At 42.0% G+C, this 22,525-nt stretch overlaps 1 protein-coding gene across 1 annotated transcript in view; it reads right to left on the reverse strand.

Moving 5' to 3' along the window:
- Positions 1-396: 396 nt before the first annotated feature.
- The window catches only part of DAZL (deleted in azoospermia like), a 143,031-nt gene continuing 120,902 nt past the window's right edge, over positions 397-22,525 (reverse strand). The window contains exon 11 of the mRNA XM_073632750.1: positions 397-465. Within this exon, the coding sequence (XP_073488851.1) occupies positions 397-465 (69 nt within the window). The remainder of the gene's footprint in view (positions 466-22,525) is intronic.

A 22,525-nucleotide genomic window follows, 5' to 3' on the forward strand; every position in this document is an offset into this window, starting at 1 on the left:
TTGGCTATAAAAAACAGGAACACAAAAGAACATTTTTACAACAGAACATGTTTAAAGAATAAAAACTGTCAACATTTGAAAACATTAAATGTGCCCTTTGCTTAAAATCGTGTCAAATGTGTAAAACAATGCAGAACCAACAGTTGAAGAAAACTCTTGAGGAGGAGTGTTTTACAGTATATCACCACATTTCGCCAACTTATTTTTGAGCTGGATAAACTTGTGGTAAAGGCCTATTGCCAGTTGATGGCCCAAGCTCTGATTCATGATAGACTGACAAATGTATCCCCTCATGAAACAAAACTTGAGCTGGATGGTACTGTATGAAAAGAGCATTACTAACAAATCTAACTAACAAGTGCTACATTATGAGCATCATTAGCGGTAGGTGCAGTTTTACAGTCCAGATTTCTCCATGGTGGGCCTAAACATAGCTCTTCTTCTGAACTGATGCACTCTTCTGTCCTTTAAAAAGAAAGAAATGCACATTAACTGACATACAAAAAAAAAAACCTCATTATTTAACACTGTTCAATAGATTGGGGTAGAGTTAGAACCTTTGTCAGGGTTTATTTAGGTTTGTGTCCCTGTTGGGAAGATTTCTCCTCACTTTACTTTCAGGTGAGGACACACACAAGCCAGGGAGAAAGAACAAGGGTTGGATGATGTGGCTATCCATAAGCATGTGTGGGTGCAATATGAAATAAAGTGATGTACTCTGTATAATTCTTCAGCAGATTTGGGGCATTAAATCATTGAGTACACCTTGCCACTAAGTGGTTAGACATAAATAACCAAAAGGCTCAGCCCTACCCTATAGGACACATTTCTCCGCAGTAAGCCACAGTAGCAGCTTGCAGTTAAAAGGTAACCACAGAACCCTAAAGGAGACCTTGAATGCCATGTTCACAGCACAAAAACAGATGAACTGGGTTATTGCTTTGCACATTTTGAAGTACCCAAGGATCACTTAACACATTTTAAAACAAAGTTACATTTATGCACCTATTCCAAGTAAAATACAACTTAAAAATGCTCCAATATGTCAATCTCCTGACATAGTGAAAACCCATAATCAATACTTTATGGAAATGCTCAGATTTGAGGCTTCATGGCCCCTATTGAAAGTGCTCCTGAACTTGCACTAAGACTTATGGGGATGCACAGAGTTCCTCTACACATTTCATGGTTAATCCGCTTCTTCAGGAGGATGGAAGAGCAAAAATCTGAAGAATGCGAACATTCAGCAAAACAGAAGTTTAGACCAATACAAAACACAAAAAAACAATTTCACCACAAATTACTCTCTAGGAGCAAGGATAACATCCCACAGGCTAGTCAAATGCCAGCGATGCTGGGCTTCCATTTGGGGGTGAGCTCAGGAGCACATCTAACAACTGAAGGAGGAGATGGAAAAGGGCCAATTAAAACATAACATACACATAAAAGTGGTGAAATACACGGTATTCTATTGGTAGGACTTGTTTCAAAAATTAGCCTACAATGGCGTACCGCTAAAAAGCTAAAGCAGTGGTTACAGATATCACTATCCACCTACTCGGCAACCATAGCAGTATACAGGGGTCTCAAGGTGTTTAGACATCAAACCCACAGAGTGGACAAAAAAATTCCTGTGAATATCAGGAACATATGAAGAGCACTAGTAGACTGTCTTGTGAGAATGTTAACCTGTACACTAGACAAAGATTTGGGGGGGGGGGGGGCACACCCTAATAAATGCATGAGATTTGTGGCAGTAAGTGGGCTTAGTGACCATATAGTGAGACCAAACCCATATTTTTTTAAAATATGTTCAGGTGTTTTTAACTAGCCTTGAAGTTTAAATGTCATTTTTGTATGTGTGTGCTGTAATCTTTTTCCTGTCTGTATGGTGTTATGGCAGCACAATCTCTTATGCATTTTTTAGGGTGTGCCCGTCTAGTGTATGGATTCTGGCCAAATCCCTTTGGGCTGTAGCAACCCCCCCCCCCCATCATTGCCTCTTATTAGTGTCCACCTGTGTTATAGGAGTCCTTGAAATTTTCCCATTTAGAGGAGTGTATACTCCCATGGTTCAGAGAAAAAGGATCTTCCATTCTATGGATAGCGTAGGACCCACTAATTCGGGGTACTTTGTCGCAGTAAGTGGGCTTAGCGCTATATGACCATATAGTGTGATCAGACCCCCGTATTTTTTGAATATGTTAAGGTGTTTTTAAACAGCCTTGCAGGATAAATGTCATTTTTGTATGTGTGCGCTGTAATCTTTTTCTGTTAACCTGTACAAACTCATACACACACACTACATACAACTATATATTGTGTAGTAGATTATACCTACATCCAACTAACCTCTGCTGATATATTCACCATTGATTAGTTGGTACTAATTACGTCATTTTCTTCAAGAATTCTGATCTAGTTCAGTAGTCTGAATGGACGTGACACGCCAGAATAGGACACCCAGCTGAGGCCATATAAAGAGAGATCTAACTTGAAGCAGACAGCGGTTTGGCATCTTGCCTCTTGGGGGTACCCAGATGAATCCAAGTGTAATGAAGGACAAACAGGTGATTCCCCAAACCCCCCTCCCCCCATATCATACCTGCCATGTGTTTTTTTTGCCATCTATAGGGCGCTTTTCTGTGATTTACCGTAAGTAGAATTGTTTCATGTTGGATTGATAACATGAGGTGAATGTTTATATTGCAAGTTGAAGAGTGCCATCTAGTGGCACAATATAGCAGTAGCTTTTCACATTTACCGTATATCATTAAATAATTTTACTGCTCTGCCTACGTAAATCCATTGATGTCAGAGGATGCTGTGTGAGGGCCCAGACTAATGAACAGGATCAGAATTCTCAGAAAAAACAGCATGATTAATACCAACTTTGAATCAATGGTGAATACCTTTGTGTGAGCTGGGGTAGAGATAATATACTACACAATAAATAGCTGTATATATACACCCATATTAAATTTTGTACAGCCGTGGCCAAAAGTTTTGACAGTAACACAAACATTTTACAAAGTCTGCTGCTTCAGTGTTTTTAGATTTTTTTGTCAGATGTTATGGTATACTGAAGTATAATTAAGCATTTCATAAGAGTCAACGGCTTTTATTGACAATTACATTACCACTTGCCGACCGCCTTCCGCATATATACTGGCAAGGCGGTTCGGCTGCGCAAAACGACGTACCTGTACATTGGTCTCTGCATGTGGCACTGCGGGCTTGCGCACGCGGTTCTGGCAGACTCAATATCTGCCGGCCACCTGCGATCGTGGTAAAGAGACGCAAAACGGGGATCTGCCATTGTAAACAAGGCGGATCCCTGTTCTGACAGGGGAGGAGAGAGAGATCAGCTGTTCCTAGTGATCAGGAACAGCGATCTCTCTACTCAGTCCGTCCGCCTGACAGAAACACCTCCCTAGGGAACACTTAACCCCTTGATCGCCCCCCTTAATTGTAACCCCTTGCCTGCCATTTATACAGTAATCAATGCATTTTTATAGCACTAATCACTGTATTGGTGTCACTGGTTACCAAAAAAGGTCACTTGGGTCAGATTTGTCCATCACAATCCCGCTAAAAATCGATGATCCCCGCCATTACTAGTAAAAACAAACAAAAAAAATAATTAAAAAGTCTAAATCTTTTCCCTATTTTGTAGATGCCATAACATTTGCGCAAACCACTCAGTATACGCTTATTGCGATTTTTTTTACCAAAAATATGTAGCAGAATACATATTGGCCTAAACCAGAGGTGTCCAAAGTTCTTTCAAAGAGGGCCAGATTTGATGAAGTGAACATGCATTGGCCAACCATTTTGCCTGACAGTCTTCACTGAGGTCGTGCCCTGTTAGCTTGTCATATGTGCTACATCATGACTAGTAGTGCCTCTTGACAAATTCCTTATAAACAGCCAGTCTCTTGACATATCAGACAAACACAGTGATTCCGTATTCAGTGAAGAAATATTCCACTCCCCCCGTCCTGGAAGCGGCAGCCCTCACTGTCAACTTTCCTTCTCTTATTTACAGTAGCCATTTTAGAAATTGACCAGAAGGGGAAGGGATCATGTGAACGCAGTGCCAGAGGTTATGGTCTATGTGTGTTCAGCCGATACACTAATACACTGCCCAACAAGAATTCTCTTGCCTTTGTGGCTGTGTTTCGTGAAGAAACAGCACAGGGAGAAGGAACACATCAAATTCCGTGATGCCTGAGAGATTGTGAGAACGCCGACTAAGGACATGCATTTCCGTATTAAATCGGAACACTGGTTGCAACATGCCTGGCCTAAACAGATGAATAAATTATTTTTTTATATTTTTTTTGGATATTATAGCAGAAAGTAAAAAATATTTTTTTCAAAATTGTCAGTTTGTTTATAGCGCCAAAAATTAAAAACCGCAGAGTTGATCAAATACCAGAAAAAAGCTCTATTTGTGGGGGAAAAAAAAAGGACATCAATTTTGTTTGAAATAATAATAATATATACTCCTATGAGCCTCCACTGATATCTAGACAAAAATAAAAACTTAAAACTTAATACTCTTCTTGATGATCAGCTGCTAGCATTATACATGTCTCATATATCATGCAAGAATCAAACAAAAATATATGAATACGCTGCGCTATCAAAATTATAAATGTGTGTGTGTTTATATAACGTAGAAGTGCAATCCATGCAATATTGCAAATAAAGTGATGATGTACAATCACTAAAATGTTGCATATGGCATCCAAAAAAAACTATTTTATATGAAATGAATATTATATATGCATCATAATGAATATATATAGCTGGACATATGCTCAAAGATAAAGTGCTACAACGTGCTAGTGCAATATTCAGATAACTTTCAAAATTCATCCATGCAATTAAATGCTGCAAAATTTTGTGCGATATTATATATACATCCCAATGAACGGACATATACTCAAAGATAAAGTGCTACAGTGTGCTAGTGCAAATAACAATCAGTAAACGTTCAAAACATCATCCATGCAATTAAGTGCTACAATGTTTTGTGCGATTTTCAAATGAAAAGTCCATAAGTGCTCCAAAAATTATCCATGCGATTCAGTGAATGAAAAAGGTGAAGTGTTGTAACCACACACAGGTGCTCCCCCCTAGGTGATAGCCGCTCATCTTAGGGCGTGTGACCTTGCTGTTAGGCTTGGTCAAAACATGCCTTGGAACCACAACAGGGTTCAGAGTATAATCAGGATCTTGGGTTGGTATCACCTGTGCCTCTGTACATCAAAGGGGTGCCACTTTTACCTGTAGGTGAGCGGCTATCACCTAGGGGGGAGCACCTGTGTGTGGTTACAACACTTCACCTTTTTCATTCACTGAATCGCACGGATGATTTTTGGAGCACTTATGGACTTTTCATTTGAAAATCGCACAAAACATTGCAGCACTTAATCGCATGGATGATGTTTTGAACGTTTACTGATTGTTATTTGCACTAGCACACTGTAGCACTTTATCTTTGAGTATATGTCCATTCATTGGGATGTATATATATATCGCACAAAATTTTGCAGCATTTAATTGCATGGATGAATTTTGAAAGTTTATTGATTATCTGAATATTGCACTAGCACGTTGTAGCACTTTATCTTCGAGCATATGTCCAGCTATATACATACATTATGATGCATATATAATATTCATTTCATATAAAATAGTTTTTTTTGGATGCCATATGCAACATTTTAGTGTATGCACATCATCACTTTATTTGCAATATTGCATGGATTGCACTTCTATGTTATATAAACACACACATTTATAATTTTGATAACGCAGCGTATTTATATATCAATCTTGTTTGGGTACATCACACGACTGCGCAATTGTCAGTTAAAATGACGCAGTGCCAAATAGCAAAAAATGGCCTGGTCATTAAGTAGGTAAATCCTTACAGGGCTGAAGTGGTTAAAGTGATTATAAACAATCACTTTGTAAAACAACCCAGTTTAAAACTGAAATGAAAGACAAAACATTTGTCTATAGATATAAAAACAGTACACCCCCCCTTTTTAAGTGATCACATACTCTCTGTTCTCAGCTGCATATGAGCTGGGGAGGAGAAGCAACATTACACATAGCTTCCCAGTGACTAGCTGTACAGGAGGGACGGGTGAGGACAAGTCTGATCATTGAAGGAGAGCAGGCTGAAATCCCAGCAGAGCTAGAGAACTGTCCACACTGTGTTCTCCTGCTGTGCGGTCAGTTTTTAATAGAAAAGCAAGAGGACTAGCAGGAACACCAGTGATTTCACACAAAGGAAACAATACAAAGAGAACAGGATATTTTCTCATACAAGTACATGGTACAGCAGGCACACGTCAGGAACATGAAAGGCTAGGGTAACACTAAGTTTATGCAAAGAGTCAATATTTCTTTTTCAAGACCTCTGCAATTCGCCCTGTCAAACTTCTGGGTCACATCATAAATGATGGCAGTCCACTCTTGCATAATCAAAGTTTGCGATGTCAGAATTTGTGGGGGCTTTTTGTTCACCCGTCTCTTGAGGATTGACCACAAGTTCTCAATGGGATTAAGGTCTGGGGAGTTTCCTGGCCACAGACCCAAAATGTTGATGTTTTGTTCCCCAGGCCAGTTAGTTGTTACTTTTGCCTTATGGCAAGATGCTCCATCATGCTGGAAAAGGCATTGTTCGTCACCAAACTGTTCTTGGATGGTTGGGAGAAGTTGCTCTCTGAGGATGTTTTTGTACCATTCTTTATTCATTGCTGTGTTCTTAGGGAAACTGGAAATGAGCCCACTCCTTTGGCTGAGAAGCAACCCCACATTTGAATGGTCTCAGGATACTTTACTGTTGGCATGACAAGACTGATGGTAGTGCTCACCTTCTCTAGGCAAGGTTTTTTCGGATGCCCCAAAAAATGATAAAGGGTATTTAGAGAAAATGACTTAACCCCAGTCCTCAGCAGTCAAATCCCTGTACCTTTGCAGAATATCAGTCTGTCCCTGATGCATTTCTTGGAGAGAAGTGGCTTCTTTGCTGCCCTTGACACCAGGCCATCCTCCAAAAGTCTTCCCCTCACTGTGCATGCAGATGCACTCACACCTGCCTGCTGCCATTCCTGAGCAAGCTCTGCACTGGTGGATCCCTGATCTCACAGCAAAATCAATTGTAGGAGATGGTCCTGGCCTTTCTTGGGCACCCTGAAGCCTTCTTCGCAACATTTGAACCACTCTCCCATAAATTGTTGATTTAGGTGCAATTTTAGTAGCAGCAATATCCTTGTCTGCGATTTCCTTTTTGTGCAAAGCAATGACAACAGGTTTCCTTGCAGGTAACCATGGTTAACAGAGGAAGAATAGTGTCATCAACACCACCCTCCTTTTAAAGCTTTGTTGATTATTCTAATGCCCAGTACACACGGTCGGACATTGATCGGACATTCCAACAAAATCCTAGGATTTTTTCCGACGGATGTTGGCTCAAACTTGTCTTGCATACACACGGTCACACAAAGTTGTCGGAAAATCCGATCATTCTGAACGCGCTGACGTAAAACACGTACGTCGGGACTATAAACGGGGCAGTAGCCAATAGCTTTCATCTCTTTATTTATTCTGAGCATGCGTGGCACTGAGTCGGATTTGTGAACACACGATCGGAAATTCCGACAACGGATTTTGTTGTCGGAAAATTTTATAGCCTGCTCTCAAACTTTGTGTGTCGGAAAATCCGATGGAAAATGTGTGATGGAGCCTACACACAGTCGGAATTTCCGACAACAAGATCCTATCACACATTTTCTGTTGGAAAATCCGACCGTGTGTACGGGGCATAACTCCGTCAGCATCACAGAGTGAATTTCAGCCTTGTCCTCGTCAACACTGACACCTATGTTAACGAGAGAATCACTGACATGTCAGCTGGTCTTTGTGGCAGTGGAATTGTATTTTTTGGGAAGTGATTGTAAAGTCTTGTTTTTTTCTTAAAAATAACGTTATACTTACCTGCTCTGTGTAGTGGTTTTGCATAGAGCAGCCCAGAGCCTCCTCTTATCAGGTCCCTCTTCAACTCTCCTGGCCCCTCCCTCCTGACTAGCACCCTGACAGCAAGCAACTTGCTATGGTGGCACCCGAGCTGCAGCACTACGTGTCCATTCAGACAAGGAGCCCAGGCTAGGCCCTACCCCCCCCCCCCTCTCCTCATTGACTCACCAAGTGCCAGCAACTGGGAGCCAATGATACTGCGCAGCTGTCTCAAGCCGATAAGGAGAGTCCCAGGCAGCCGAGGCTCTCGTGTAACATCGCTGGATAGAGATCGGCTCAGGTATTAGGAAGGCTGCTGCAAACAGGAGGCTTTTTATCTTAATGCATTAAGATAAAAAAACACCTGCCTTTACAATCACTAAGTTCATTTTAATGGCAAAGAGGGACTTTGCAATTAATTGCAATTTATCGGATCACTCTTCATAACATTCTGAAGTGTATGCAAATTGCCATCATAAAAACTGAGGCAGCACACTTTGTGAAAATATTTGTGTCATTCTCAAAACTTTTGGTCATGGCTGTACACATTAACATTCTCACAAGACTACTTACCCATGTTCATATATCCCCGTTACCAGGATTTTTTTGTCCAAGCGTGATGGATTTCTTGGTGACACCCTATGAGACTTCTGTTGTACAGTCATTGTTTACCAGAAGGTAGGTCAGGATATTTACTAGTATAGCTTTTTAGCTGTAAGCCACTATAGGGCAGTTTTGAAACAAGTCCTCCTAACTTTTATGACATAAAAGGAAGAGTTGTGGGACTTTAAATGAGGCACATCCTATCCCTAATATTGGTAGGACAGAAGAAAAGGTTCGGGAATTTAAATGAGGTGTGATTATAGTGGTCAGTATATTGCATGAAAAACATAGTATGGATTCATAAATAAGTAAATGCATTTTAAAAATTATTTAACCACTAGCTGACCAGCCGCCGTCACTAACCTGCGGCAGGTCGGCTCTCCTGGGCAAATCGCTATAGCTGTATGTTGGCCCTTTAAACGGCTATAGCAGGCACGCATTTCATGGGGACCCGATGCACTTGGGCGACGTCCGCAGGCCATGAGAGCCAGAACGGGGATGTGTGTGTAAACACAAATCTGTTTTGACAGGAGAGAAGAAACAGATAGTCTGTTCCTACTAGTTAGGAACAGTGATCTGGCTGCTCCTCTAGTCAGTCACATCCCCACACAGTTAGAAACACACACGAGGGAATACATTTGACCCCTTAATCGCCCCCTAGTATTAACCCCTTCCCTACCAGTGACATTTACACACTAGTCAGTGCATTTTTATAGCACTGATCGCTGTACAAATGTCAATCCACAATGTCGCAATCCCACTAAAAATCATAGATCGCCACCATTACTAGTAAAAAAAAAATTATAAAGATGGTATAAATCTTATCCCTATTTTGTAGACGCCACAACTTTTGCGCAAAATCAATATACGCTTTTTGCGATTTTTTAATGAAGAATATATATTGGCCTAAACTGAGGAAGAAAATAGTTTTTTTTTGGTGGGGAGGAGGGGGGGGTATTTATTATAGCAAAAACGGCTTTTTTTTTTTTTAAAAAAATGTCGCTTTTTTTGGGGGGGGGGGGGGGGGGGTGGGTGTAAAAAAAAGACTTTCAAATTTGTTTGGGTAGAGCGTCGCGCGACTGCCCAATTGTCAGTTAAAGAGATGCAGTGCCATATGGCAAAAAATGGCCTGGTCATTAACCACTTCAGCCCCGGAAGGATTTACCCCCTTCCTGACCAGAGCACTTTTTACAATTTGGCACTGCGTCGCTTTAACTGCTAATTGCGCGGTCATGCAATGCTGTACCCAAATGAAATTTGCGTCCTTTTCTTCCCACAAATAGAGCTTTCTTTTGATGGTATTTGAAAACCTCTGCGGTTTTTATTTTTTGCGCTATAAACGGAAAAAGACCGAAAATTTTGGAAAAAAATGATATTTTCTACTTTTTGTTATAAAAAAAATCCAATAAACTCAATTTTAGTCATACATTTAGGCCAAAATGTATTCGGCCACGTCTTTGGTAAAAAAAAATGTCAATAAGCGTATATTTATTGGTTTGTGCAAAAGTTATAGCGTCCACAATCTAGGGTACATTCTCTGGAATTTAGACAGCTTTTAGTTTATGACTGCCCATGTCATTTCTTGAGGTGCTAAAATGGCAGGGCAGTACAACCCCCCCCCCCCCAAATGACCCCATTTTGGAAAGAGGCATGTTGAGAGAGGCATGTTGAGCCCATTGAATATCTTTTTTGTCCCAAGTGATTGAATGACAAAAAAAAAAAAATTACAAAAAGTTGTCACTAAATGATATATTGCTCACACAGGCCATGGGCATATGTGGAATTGCACCCCAAAATACATTCAGCTGCTTCTCCTGAGTACGGGGATACCACATGTGTGGGACTTTTTGGGAGCCCAGCCGCGTACGGGGCCCCGAAAACCAATCACCGCCTTCAGGATTTCTAAGGGCGTAAATTTTTGATTTCACTCCTCACTACCTATCACAGTTTTGAAGGCCATAAAATGCCCAGATGGCATAAAACCCCCCCAAATGACCCCATTTTGGAAAGTAGACACCCCAAGCTATTTGCTGAAAGGCACTGTGAGTATTTTGCAGCTCTCATTTGTTTTTGAAAATGAAGACAGACAAGAAAAACTTTGTGACAAAAAGTGAGGTCTGCAAAATACTCACTATACCTCTCAGCAGATAGCTTGGGGTGTCTACTTTCCAAAATGGGGTTATTTGGGGGGGGGTTTTGTGCCACCTGGGCATTCCATGGCCTCCGAAACTGTGATAGGTAGTGAAGAGTGAAATCAAAAATTTACGCCCTTAGAAAGCCTGAAGGCAGTGCTTGGTTTTCGGGGTCCCGTACGCGGCTAGGCTCCCAAAAAGTCTCACACATGTGGAAACAACAGAATGTATTTTGGGGTGTAATTTCACATATTCCCATGGCATGTTTGAGCAATATATCATTTAGTGACAACTTTGTGCAAAAAAAAAAAATTTGTCTCTTTCCCACAACTTGTGTCACAATATAAAATATTCCATGGACTCGACATGCCTCTCAGCAAATAGCTTGGGGTGTCTACTTTCCAAAATGGGGTCATTTGGGGGGGTTTTGAATTGTCCTGGCATTTTATGCACAACATTTAGAAGCTTATGTCACACATCACCCACTCTTCTAACCACTTGAAGACAAAGCCCTTTCTGACACTTTGTTTACATGAAAAAAATTGCAGGCGCTAGCAGGTATCTGGGCTGATCCCGCTAACACTGCATTTTTGGGAACCCTAAACTGCTGGGGACGCTAGTATAGATCTGATCGGATCAGATATTGATCCGTTCAGATACTATACCACTAAGGGAGGCGTATGCTGCGTGTGTGGGCGTTAGCGGTACTGGCGCTAACCTGACGCTGCCTGGGGTGACGCATATCACCGCCGGGCGATCAGGGGGCTAAACCTTTACTCGGTAATAAACGGCGGGTGCCCTGACACTATAAAAAATAAACTAACCAGCGTCACCCGTAACAGTTATACGGTGATCAGTGGTGAAAGGGTTAACTAGGGGGCAATCAAGGGGTTAAAACATTTATTAGGTAGTATATGGGGGTACCTGTGGCTATAAAACGCTGACGGCGAACCTAAATATTTAGCTCCTTAACTAGTGTCACCAGAGACACTAATACAGTGATCAGAAAAATGATCGCTTAGCAACACTGGCGACAGGGGGTGATCAAGGGGTTAAAACTTTATTAGGGGGGTTAGTGGGTTACCCTAGACCTAAAGGGGGCTAATACTAACTGCCCTACCACACTAACTGTCACAAACTGACACCATGCAGTAATCAGAAAAAAAAAAAAAAAAACTGCTTGGTGTCAGTGTGACGGGGGGGGGGGTGATCGGGGGTGTTGTGTGCCTGGCATGTTCTACTGTGTGTGTGTTGTGCACTTACATTACAGACTTCTCTCCTCGGAGCCGGAACGGAAAATGCCGAGCCGAGATGACATTTCCTTTGCTGCTGTTTACCATACAGCAGCATAGGAATGATTTCATTGGCCGGCGGCGATCGCAGCCAGACCTCCGATCGCCGCTAGACAAAAGCCGACCGCCTCGGGCACCGGGGGGGGGGGGGGGGGTTTGGTTCCTATCGGACCCCCTGCCCGTAGGAGGCAGATCACGTACGGGTACGTGATTCTGCCTGCCCGTGCCATTCTGCCGACGTATATCGTCGTGAGGCGGTCGGCAAGTGGTTAAGGGGGCAAATGTGGTTAATTAGATAGTCTACTCAAACATGGGTAATAGTGTTGCAACATGGTTTGAACAATTCATTGATAAATACACCACTAGTACAATAAGGAAAACATGACGTATTGATCCCTAATGGACATTATTATGGTATAAAAACATGATAAAAACTCAGATTGCAAGCCAATTAAGAGCTACGCGTTTCCTGAAAAATCACTTCAAGAGCAGGTGCGATCTGAATATCTAAGAAAAAGAAAAAATATATATTGAGGTCGGATTGACCATGACCATCGGTCCACCACAAGTTCTCAAAGGGATTAAGGTCTGGGTAGTTTCCTGGCCATGGACCCAAAATTTCCATGTTTTGCTCCCACTTCCATCATGCTGGAAAAGGCATTGTTCATCACAAAACTGTTCTTAGATGGTTAGTTGTTCTCAGAGCCTGGGGATGTTTTTGTACCATTTATTCATAGCTGTGTTCTTAGGCAAAATTGTGAGTGGGCCCATCATTCCCTTAGCTGAGATTCCTAAAAAGCAGCCAACTGCAAACATGAATGGTCTCAGGTTGCTTTACTGTTGGCATGACAGTCACGCAAAGAGTTCTTTTCATCTTTTGGGGGTTTTTTTTTTTGTTACGTTACCCTTTTGTCAAAACAGCAATATTCTCGACGAAGCGGTTTTACTAAAAAAAAAAGAAAAACGAAAACGACGAAATCTGTGTCTGTAGTGCATGTTCAAACCTAACCATAAACAACATTCAATTTTTTAACTCCAGAAGTAGTATATGAGTTTGGAAATTTTAGAGAAAATAATGCATTACAATTTAACTACACCCAATAGATTTTAGACAACTAAAATGAGATTTAGTCGACTAAATAAGAGAAACTAAAACTTGCAGAAGACTAAAATAGGGCTAAAACTAAAATGCCATTTTAGCCCCGAGACTATACTCAATCAAAATTTGCTGCCAAAATTAACACTGCTATATAGACACCTCATTTAAAGTCCCAAACCTTTTCTTCCGTTCTAACTTATGTGTACGAGTTTTAAATTGGCCCTTTTTTCTCCTTCCTCTAGTTATTTTTCTTTTTTTTGATGTGCCCGTGCTCACCCCCCCAAATGGAAGGCCAGTATCGCTGACGAACTAGCCAGTGGGATTTTAGCCATGCTCCCAGTGAGTAATTTGTGGTTAAATGGTTTTTGATTGTGTAATGTTATCAGTCCAAACTTCTGTTTTTCTGAATGTGTATTTTCATTCTGCACAGCTTTCCCATCCTCCTGAAGAAGCCGGTTACTTATAAAACATGTAGAGGAACTTAATTCCAATAACAGTCTCAATGCAAGCACGGGAGTACTTTTCAAAAGGGGCTAGGAAGCCTCAAATCTAATTAGCATCATGTAAAACCCCCGTTAGACTTATCGGTATTTCCATGAATCTTCCAGGACAGCTACTTGAGAGATGATTGGCTCCGCCCTCTACAGGAAACACAAATCAGACAATTTAAAAGGCTCCTCCCTGCTGACCCTCAGTTGTTTGAAGATCAAGTAAACCTCCACCAAAAGTGCACTCCGCAGAGGAATAACAGAAACTCACTAAAAAAACACCACCAGGTAAACAAAAGGAGACCAGTGAATACAGAATAGGGTGGGAATATAGACACTGTCCTGGAAGATTCATGGAAATACCGTTACCGGTAAGTCTAACGGGGGTTTTCCCCCCTCATCTTGCAGGACAGCTACTTGAGAGGATAAGCAAGATTCTATACCTTAGGGAGGGACGACAGCCTGAAGTACTTGCCTACCAAAGGAGAGAGCCTGTCTGGAGAGCATCTGGACTCTATAATGCTTGATAAACGCATGAGGAGGACCAGACAGCAGCTTTAGAAATTTCTTCCCATGACACGGCCAAAGATCTCCTTGAATGAGCCTCAACTCTGGAAGGAGGGATGTGACCTGACGCTCTGTAAGCTTCACAAATTGCTTCCCTAACCCATCTGGAAATACAACTTCCAGATGCTTTGGTCCCCCTTTTTTGGGGCTACTGAACACTAAGTTGGGAGGATTTCCTAAACTCCCTAGACCTTTCTAGATAAAGCAGAAGGCATCTTTTTTTTTTTACATCCAAAAAACTAAATCTTTCCTCTTCCGCATTCTTGGGGGAGGAACAAAAACTAGGAAGAACTACCTCCTGGTAAAGCTGGAAGAAACTTTGGGTAAGTACAAAGGATCTGGCCTAATCACTACCCTGTCCTCAAATCCTCAGGAAAGGGTCCTTACAGGAAAGATTCTAGATCAGAAATCCTTCTCCCTGATGTTATAGCCAAAAGAAAGGTAATCTATTTCAGGGAGGCCTCATGCAATGGCTCAAAAGGAGCCCTAGTTAGAGCAATTAATACTAACGACAGATCCCAGGGAGGAATCTGTTTAACAGCCCTAGGTGTATGCCTAGTTCTGGCTGAAAGGAACCTCTTGAGCAAAGGTTCCTCAGCCAGTCTTCTTTCTGCAGACAGGGCAGCAAACTGAACCCTAAGGGTGCTGACAGAAAGTCCTTTCTCCACTCCCCTCTGCAAAAGATCTTTCTTATGACTAACTTACGGCTGTCCAGAATAGTCTCAATAACCCTCTGAACACCCCCTTAGCTGTAGGATGTGCCGCTCAGCCTCCAGGTTGTCAAATGGAAGGTCTGAGGGTTTGGGGTACTGGCCCCTGACGGAAAATAATCCTCCGCTCCAGCAGGGGCCACGGGGGTTCTATAGAGAGCTCTCAGCGAGGAGAACTCCTCCTAGGCCACCAAGGGGCAATCAGGATAACTTCTGTTTGATCCTGAACAATCTTCCGAACTACCAGTGGTAAGAGAGGAAATGGAGGGAAGGCGTAGGTTAGAGTGAAATTCCACGGGAAAGAGCACATCTGTCCCTAGGGACTCAGTCTCTTTCCAGCGAGAAGAAAGCCGGTAGTTTTTTGTTGAGAGTGAATGCAAAAAGATCCACTCTGGGAACACCCCACCTTAACACCATCTCCTGGAACGTGTCTTGATTCAGTTCCCAAGTGCCGGCACTGATGTTTACTCTGCTCAGATATTGACATAGTAAGGGCCAAAAATAGGGGTATCATAGATCAAAAAACTTTTGAATTCTTGAACATGAATAACTTTACTACTTCCACGTTCTACGCACTACCAAAAGTCCACAAAAATCTGTCCTGTCCCCCGGGCCGTCCCATTATTTCTGGGTGTGACTCCTTAACAGAAAAGGCGAGTCAACTAGTGGATGAATATTTGTACCCACATGTAAAGGGCTTATTTTCATATGTAAAGGACACTATCGAACTACTAAAGATCACGGATGGATTGGTGTTACCTCTGGGTTCCTGGTTGGTTGCGATAGATATAGAAGCCCTTTATAACCCTATACCGCACACAAGGGGGGTTGAGGTCATATGTGAATTCTTGGCTGAACGAGATATTGACTCTCAGAAATACAATGATTTTGTTGTAGAACTATTGAGCTTCATTTTGACCCATAACATCTTTACATTCAAGGGTTCCCACTACCTCCAGGTGCAGGGAGTTGCTATGGGGGCCAAATGTGCCCCCTCTTATGCAAACCTGTACCTGGAGGGGTGGGAACGGGATTTGTTCTCGGATGAATCCAGATTGGCAGAAATCAGATACTCTCATGGAACCATTATATTAACAATGTCCTGATGATTTAGGCAGGAACAAAGGAAAGTTTATTGAAATTTTGCAAATTAACACCTATAATCTCAAATTTACCTATGCTTTTGATCAGTCAAGAATTACTTTCTTAGATGTGGAAATTTTTATTAATGAGTCAGGGGCATTATGCTCCACCCTAGATAGAAAATCATCAGCGGGTGGTAATGGTTTACTACACGCCACAAGCTCTCACCCTGAGAGACTGATTAAGCTCATACCGTATAGCCAATTTTTACGAATCAGATGGAATTGCACGCAGCAGGAAGACTTTCAGAGGGAAGCAAACATGCTGCGTGATCGACTTAACTAGGGGTTACAGTAGGACACGCCTGAAGAAGGCATTCAACAGGGTGAACTGCCAAAACAGGCATGCCCTACTGTATAAACCTAGACAGGAGAAAACATCAACACATATCATAACCAAATTTAATCGACAACATTGAAAGATACGGAACATCTACAATAAATTTTGGTATCTGCTGACAGCAGATCAAAGAATTTGGAAATTTGTCAAACCTTATCCGGAAATCACGTACAAAAGGTCCCGGTCGTTACGGGACATTTTGGTGGCTAGCCACTATCAAGGCATAGACACAGCCAGACCCCAAATACCTGGCACTTACCGTTGTGGTAGGTGTAATTTTTGCGCCTTTATTCTTGAGGGAAGAAGTATTATACTCCCGGACAACAAAATATAGACCCCTAAACACAGGAGCAATTGCCAGTCAGTGGACTCAGTCTATTTAATGAAGTGCTCCTGTGGAGCCTTCTATATAGGTAAAATGAAACGTCCCTTATATTGTAGGATAAGAGACCATGTCTCTTTAATCTCAAAACATAGGATGGAGACATCCATCATGTAGGACTATATCATAATTTCAATCTCAAAACCATTGGCTTTTTTAGTTTGGAACACTTACCTCAACAGGGACGTGGGGGTGATTTGGATAAAAAGTGATTACAGTTGGAGACCAGATGGATTTATTCATTACAGGCAACTCGGCATCCGGGGCTCCATGAGGGAATAAGCTACAATCCATTTTTTAATGGGCCTGCATTTTTTGTTATCATATCTTCCTGGTTGTTTCTTCCCACATTTTACCCTGGAATTTTGGAGAGCCTGAAATGAATGCACTGGGCTGATGTCGGAGGGGATCTCTCTGACACGAATCTGCCAGTTCATTCCTGTTATAATGAGGTATCGTTATTTAAAATGTAACACATTGTGTGTAAAAAATATTTCATGTTTGATGGTTTTGACTTTGTTAGTTGATGTAAAATTCCTTCAGGGAGCTATATCGCACACACGTGATTATGTTTATATTTACTCAATTGTCTTTTTTTTTTTTACATCTATTTGTGCAGCGCTATCCTTATTTTGGTTCCCTTTTCTATGCCATGGATCCCTGTACAGACGCCCGAGGGCGTGCAGTGGGATTGGTACTCCCTTTATTGGGGTTTCCATATTCTGCTGCATGCCTGCCCTGCGGGTGTGTATGGGACACAGCATCCCGAGAAAATATACCAATCAGCACAGCCTACAGACATGCCCACTCACAGACGGGAATTTCCATCTCCGGGCGGTGTCTACACTGCATGTATGAGGTGGGGTCTTGTGGCATGCGTCGGCGGTTACTCACTTCTGAGTGTTACTCTGTGCCTCGCGGACTCTCATTGCGTCCGCGTCATCACAGTGTCACCCCCCCCCGTGTTTTTGCGCCAACTGGGGGGGGGGGGGGGTTACTTAAACCCATCATGGCATTTGCCATGCTGGGATTCTCTGGGAGCTCAGGTGTTATGGGTGGCTGTTACAGGTAAGAACAACTTAGTAGTATGCCAATTCCCTTGAATATGTACTAAAGCCTGAACACCAGGGCTGAGTTTTTATTTTAATAATATTTTTCTCTTTCGATAAGCCTGACCTTGAGGCTGCATTCTTTGGCCATTGGCTGCGTTAGCTGACTATCTTTTTGTTTTGCCCTATATTCCTCCACTGCCTTGTGGTTTGCTATGACCGCTAGGCATTAGGGGCTTTTGTAAATAGGGGGTATCACCATCGCTTCTGAATATCTCCGGTATAAGTGCAACCTTTGCATACAGCCACATTAATTTAAGGGAAGATTTTGCATTCCTCCCATATGAGCTCCCAGCAAACATTCTACTTAAGGTCTTTCTACTTTGGAGGGGAGTTTATGTTTAATTGAAGGCTGTTCTGGACATGTTCTCCATCTTATAAATACTGAATACACGTCATGTGTTACAGGCACCATTATGTGATTTTGGATAAAAACAACATTCCCCCTACGGGAGATCTGGTTACCCTGGGACCAAGGTGGGGATTAGCAATGCCAAATCACCTGTGAGCAATACCATTTGAGTACACCCTCACGCCCTTTAAGGTATGGGAGGTGTTTTTTTTTTTTTTTCCTCTTTCTATAGTCATGTGTGTGCCGATTTATAATAGAAAACAAAAATGTTATTTATTAACTCTATACTTTTTTCTCTTTTCATACACCAAGAGTTGGAAGAATGCATGTTTTTATGGTTAATAAAGTATTGTGTCCCTTCTCCTGATGAAGCCACATCGGCGAAACATGTTGAAAATTGTGGACATATCTATTTATCTGTATGTGATTACAGTCTGTCTCGCTGTCATTCAATAGGCAAATGTGTATGTACCTATGACTGTTATACACTGTACTCTCCCACCTTTAATGAACTTTTTGAAATAAATAATTTAATTTTTAGATTCTAGCACGTTTACTCTTTATGTACCTTAAAAGTTCCCTATCTCCATTTTTTGTTTCTTATGAACTTTAGGGATGTTGGTACCATATTATGTTAAGACTTTTGGAGCTGAATTCTGCCCATTTATTTTTACTCTGCTCAGATAGTCCGCCAGAACATTCGCTGTTCACTGAGGTGCACTGCCCTAACTGAAGAGACATTGTTCTCTGCCCAGGACAGAATCTGCTGGCTTAACAATAGAAGCGTATTAGAGCAAGTGCCCCCTTGCTTGTTTAGGTACGACACGGTCATGGCATTGTCTGAAAAAAATCAACAGGTCTTTTGAATTGACCCTCCTCCAGAGCAATTAAACCCTTCCCCACTGCTAACAGTTCTCTGAAATTCGATAACTGGCATGCCTCCTCTGGCAGCCAGGCTCCCTGGGCCTGCCAGTGCCCCGAGTGAGCTCCTCAGCCCCACAGATTGGCATCTGAAGTAATTTTCATTGGGAAATACTGTGCCCAGTCCTTCCCTCTCTGCAGATGTTCCCGTTGCTCCCACCAGGACAGATTGAGAAAATCCTCTCTTGGAAGCTGTATGAGCTGATTCAAAGAGCTGTTCTGCGATCCCAATGATGCAGAAGAAACGCCTGAAGAGGCCTGGAATGCAATTGGGCCCATGGCACCCCTGGAATAGCTGCAGTCATTAAGCCCAATAACTGCATGATCTGACGAAAGGAGGCCTGTGGGAGCAATCTGAAGCTCTGCACGGAGAGAAGAATTTTTTTAATCTTTACTTTCGGAAGAAAAATCTTTTGGGTAACTGTGTCTATTAGGTAACACAAAAAGGGCATGCTCTGGGAGAAAACCAGACAAGACTTTTGCTGATTGACCTTCCACCCCAATTTCTGAAAGGTCCGCAAGATTAATTGCAGATCCTGAACAAGTGGAAAAGAGAAGCTGCGCTATATAGATCTAAACCAGCAATGGCTTGTATGTAAAAATGTGTGCATTGACAAAGTCCATAAAAGACACCCAGGTGAGCTTGATCCAAACTTAAGTGCCGCCACCTAATAGAAAACTCGCTTACCAGATAGCGAGCAAAAGCATGCAGTTGGCTATAGCCCAGCCACGGCCTTTGCTTGGTAGGAAACGTCCAGACTGGTGAAACCAAGTGATTCGTCTGTGTACCGCAATCAACTGTGATCGTGGACATCAGGTATTCCCGATAACTCAATCAGGGTATAAGAGAGAAACCAACCATAGCGTAATAACGTTTGGAACAATTTAACAAAAAGAAGTATTGCACTTACATATTAGAAGAATTAAAAGCGCTAAATACAGAGCCGGCCGGCTGAAACAGAAAACCCCGTCCTAGTCAAACGGCGTGGTATCCTGGAGGAGGATACGTGCTGACGTCACCATGCTGTTTGTGAAAATACCTGGTGCTGCCGAGATACCAAAAGGGAGGGCTCTGAACTGCCAATGACTTGGACCATTCTCCATGAGAACTGCAAATCTGAGGAACTTTGATGATTCTGGCAGATTGGTACATGAAGGTAAGCGTCCTGAAGATCCAGGGTTACCATGAACACTCCTGGTAATAACAGATTCCTTACAGAATAAATGTTTTCCACCCGGAATCGTCGACTATGAATCTGTTCAGGACGCTTAAATTGATGACCATCCGAAAAACTTTTTAGATACTTGTGACATAGGAGCATCTAATTTAGGACATTTGAAAAAAAAAAAAAAAAATCAAAAGCAGACTGAATGGGGAAACCTCGTGTCCTCTAGACTGGAACAACCTTCTTTCAGGTTCTTTCCACTCAGAAAGGATCATATTGAGTGAATGTACAGGACCTAGATCGTCCTTGTAGACCTCTGTACATCTTATCCTGAATAGGCTGGGCTTGCTGAGGCATCTCGATCTGCTCAGAAGTATATATTGACTTTAATAGTTCGTCAATATCTTCAACTGGAAAGATGATACCTAGTTGAGCTACTAGTATCCTCAGATGCAGACTCCTCATCAGACGTAGATACTGGATTCTCACCTTCTTCCAGGTCAGAAACATTATGTGAACGGTCTGACACTAAGAGAGGTAGAGATCTAGCCGAGACTGAAGGCTCCTGAGTCACAGGCTTAGAAGTGGAAGGACCTAGCCCGGCTACTTTGTCGTTAAAGGACCGAAAAGAGGCCACTACCTCCTTCATAGAAGTCAAAAACTCCTTTAACCACTTCAGCCCCGGAAGGTTTTACCCCCTTCCTGACCAGAGCACTTTTTACAATTCGGCACTGCGTCGCTTTAACTGCTAATTGCGCGGTCATGCAATGCTGTACCCAAACGAAATTTGCGTCCTTTTCTTCCCACAAATAGAGCTTTCTTTTGATGGTATTTGATCACCTCTGCCGTTTTTATTTTTTGCGCTATACACGGAAAAAGACCGAAAATTTTGAAAAAAAATGATATTTTCTACTTTTTGTTCTAAAAAAAATCCAATAAACTCAATTTTAGTCATACATTTAGGCCAAAATGTATTCGGCCACATGTCTTTGGTAGAAAAAATGTCAATAAGTGTATATTTATTGGTTTGCGCAAAAGTTATAGCGCCTACAAACTAGGGTACATTTTCTGGAATTTACACAGCCTTTAATTTATGACTGCCTATGTCGTTTCTTGAGGTGCTAAAATGGCAGGGCTGTACAAAACCCCCACAAATGACCCCATTTTGGAAAGTAGACACCCCAAGGAATTTGCTGAGAGGCATGTTGAGCCCATTGAATATTCATTTTTTTTGTCCCAAGTGATTGAATAATGACAAAAAAAAAAAAAAAAAAAATTACAAAAAGTTGTCACTAAATGATATATTGCTCACACAGGCCATGGGCATATGTGGAATTGCACCCCAAAATACATTTAGCTGCTTCTCCTGAGTATGGGGATACCACATGTGTGGGACTTTTTGGGAGCCTAGCCGCGTACGGGGCCCCCGAAAACCAATCACTGCCTTCAGGATTTCTAAGGGCGTACATTTTTGATTTTACTCCTCACTACCTATCAGTTTTGAAGGCCATAAAATGCCCAGATGGCATAAAACCCCCCCAAATGACCCCATTTTGGAAAGTAGACACCCCAAGCTATTTGCTTTGAGGCATGTTGAGTCCATGGAATGTTTTATATTTTGACACAAGTTGCGGGAAAGTGACAAATTTTTTTTTTTTTGCACAAAGTTGTCACTAAATGATATATTGCTCACACAGGCCATGGGCATATGTGGAATTGCACCCCAAAATACATTTAGCTGCTTCTCCCGAGTACGGGGATACCACATGTGTGGGACTTTTTGGGAGCCTAGCCGCGTACGGGGCCCCGAAAACCAATCAGTGCCTTCAGGATTTCTAAGGGCGTACATTTTTGATTTTACTCCTCACTACCTATCACAGTTTCGGAGGCCATGGAATGCCCAGGTGGCACAAACCCCCCCCAAATGACCCCATTTTGGAAAGTAGACACCCCAAGCTATTTGCTGAGAGGCATGGTGAGTATTTTGCAGCTCTCATTTGTTTTTGAAAATAAAGAAAGACGAGAAAAAAATTTTTTTTTTTTCTTTTTTCAATTTTCAAAACTTTGTGACAAAAAGTGAGGTCTGCAAAATACTCACTATACCTCTCATCAAATAGCTTGGGGTGTCTTCTTTCCAAAATGGGGTCATTTGGGGGGGTTTTGTGCCACCTGGGCATTCCATGGC

The sequence above is a fragment of the Aquarana catesbeiana genome, linkage group LG05, assembly GCF_042186555.1.
Source record: "Aquarana catesbeiana isolate 2022-GZ linkage group LG05, ASM4218655v1, whole genome shotgun sequence".
Taxonomy (NCBI): domain Eukaryota; kingdom Metazoa; phylum Chordata; class Amphibia; order Anura; family Ranidae; genus Aquarana; species Aquarana catesbeiana.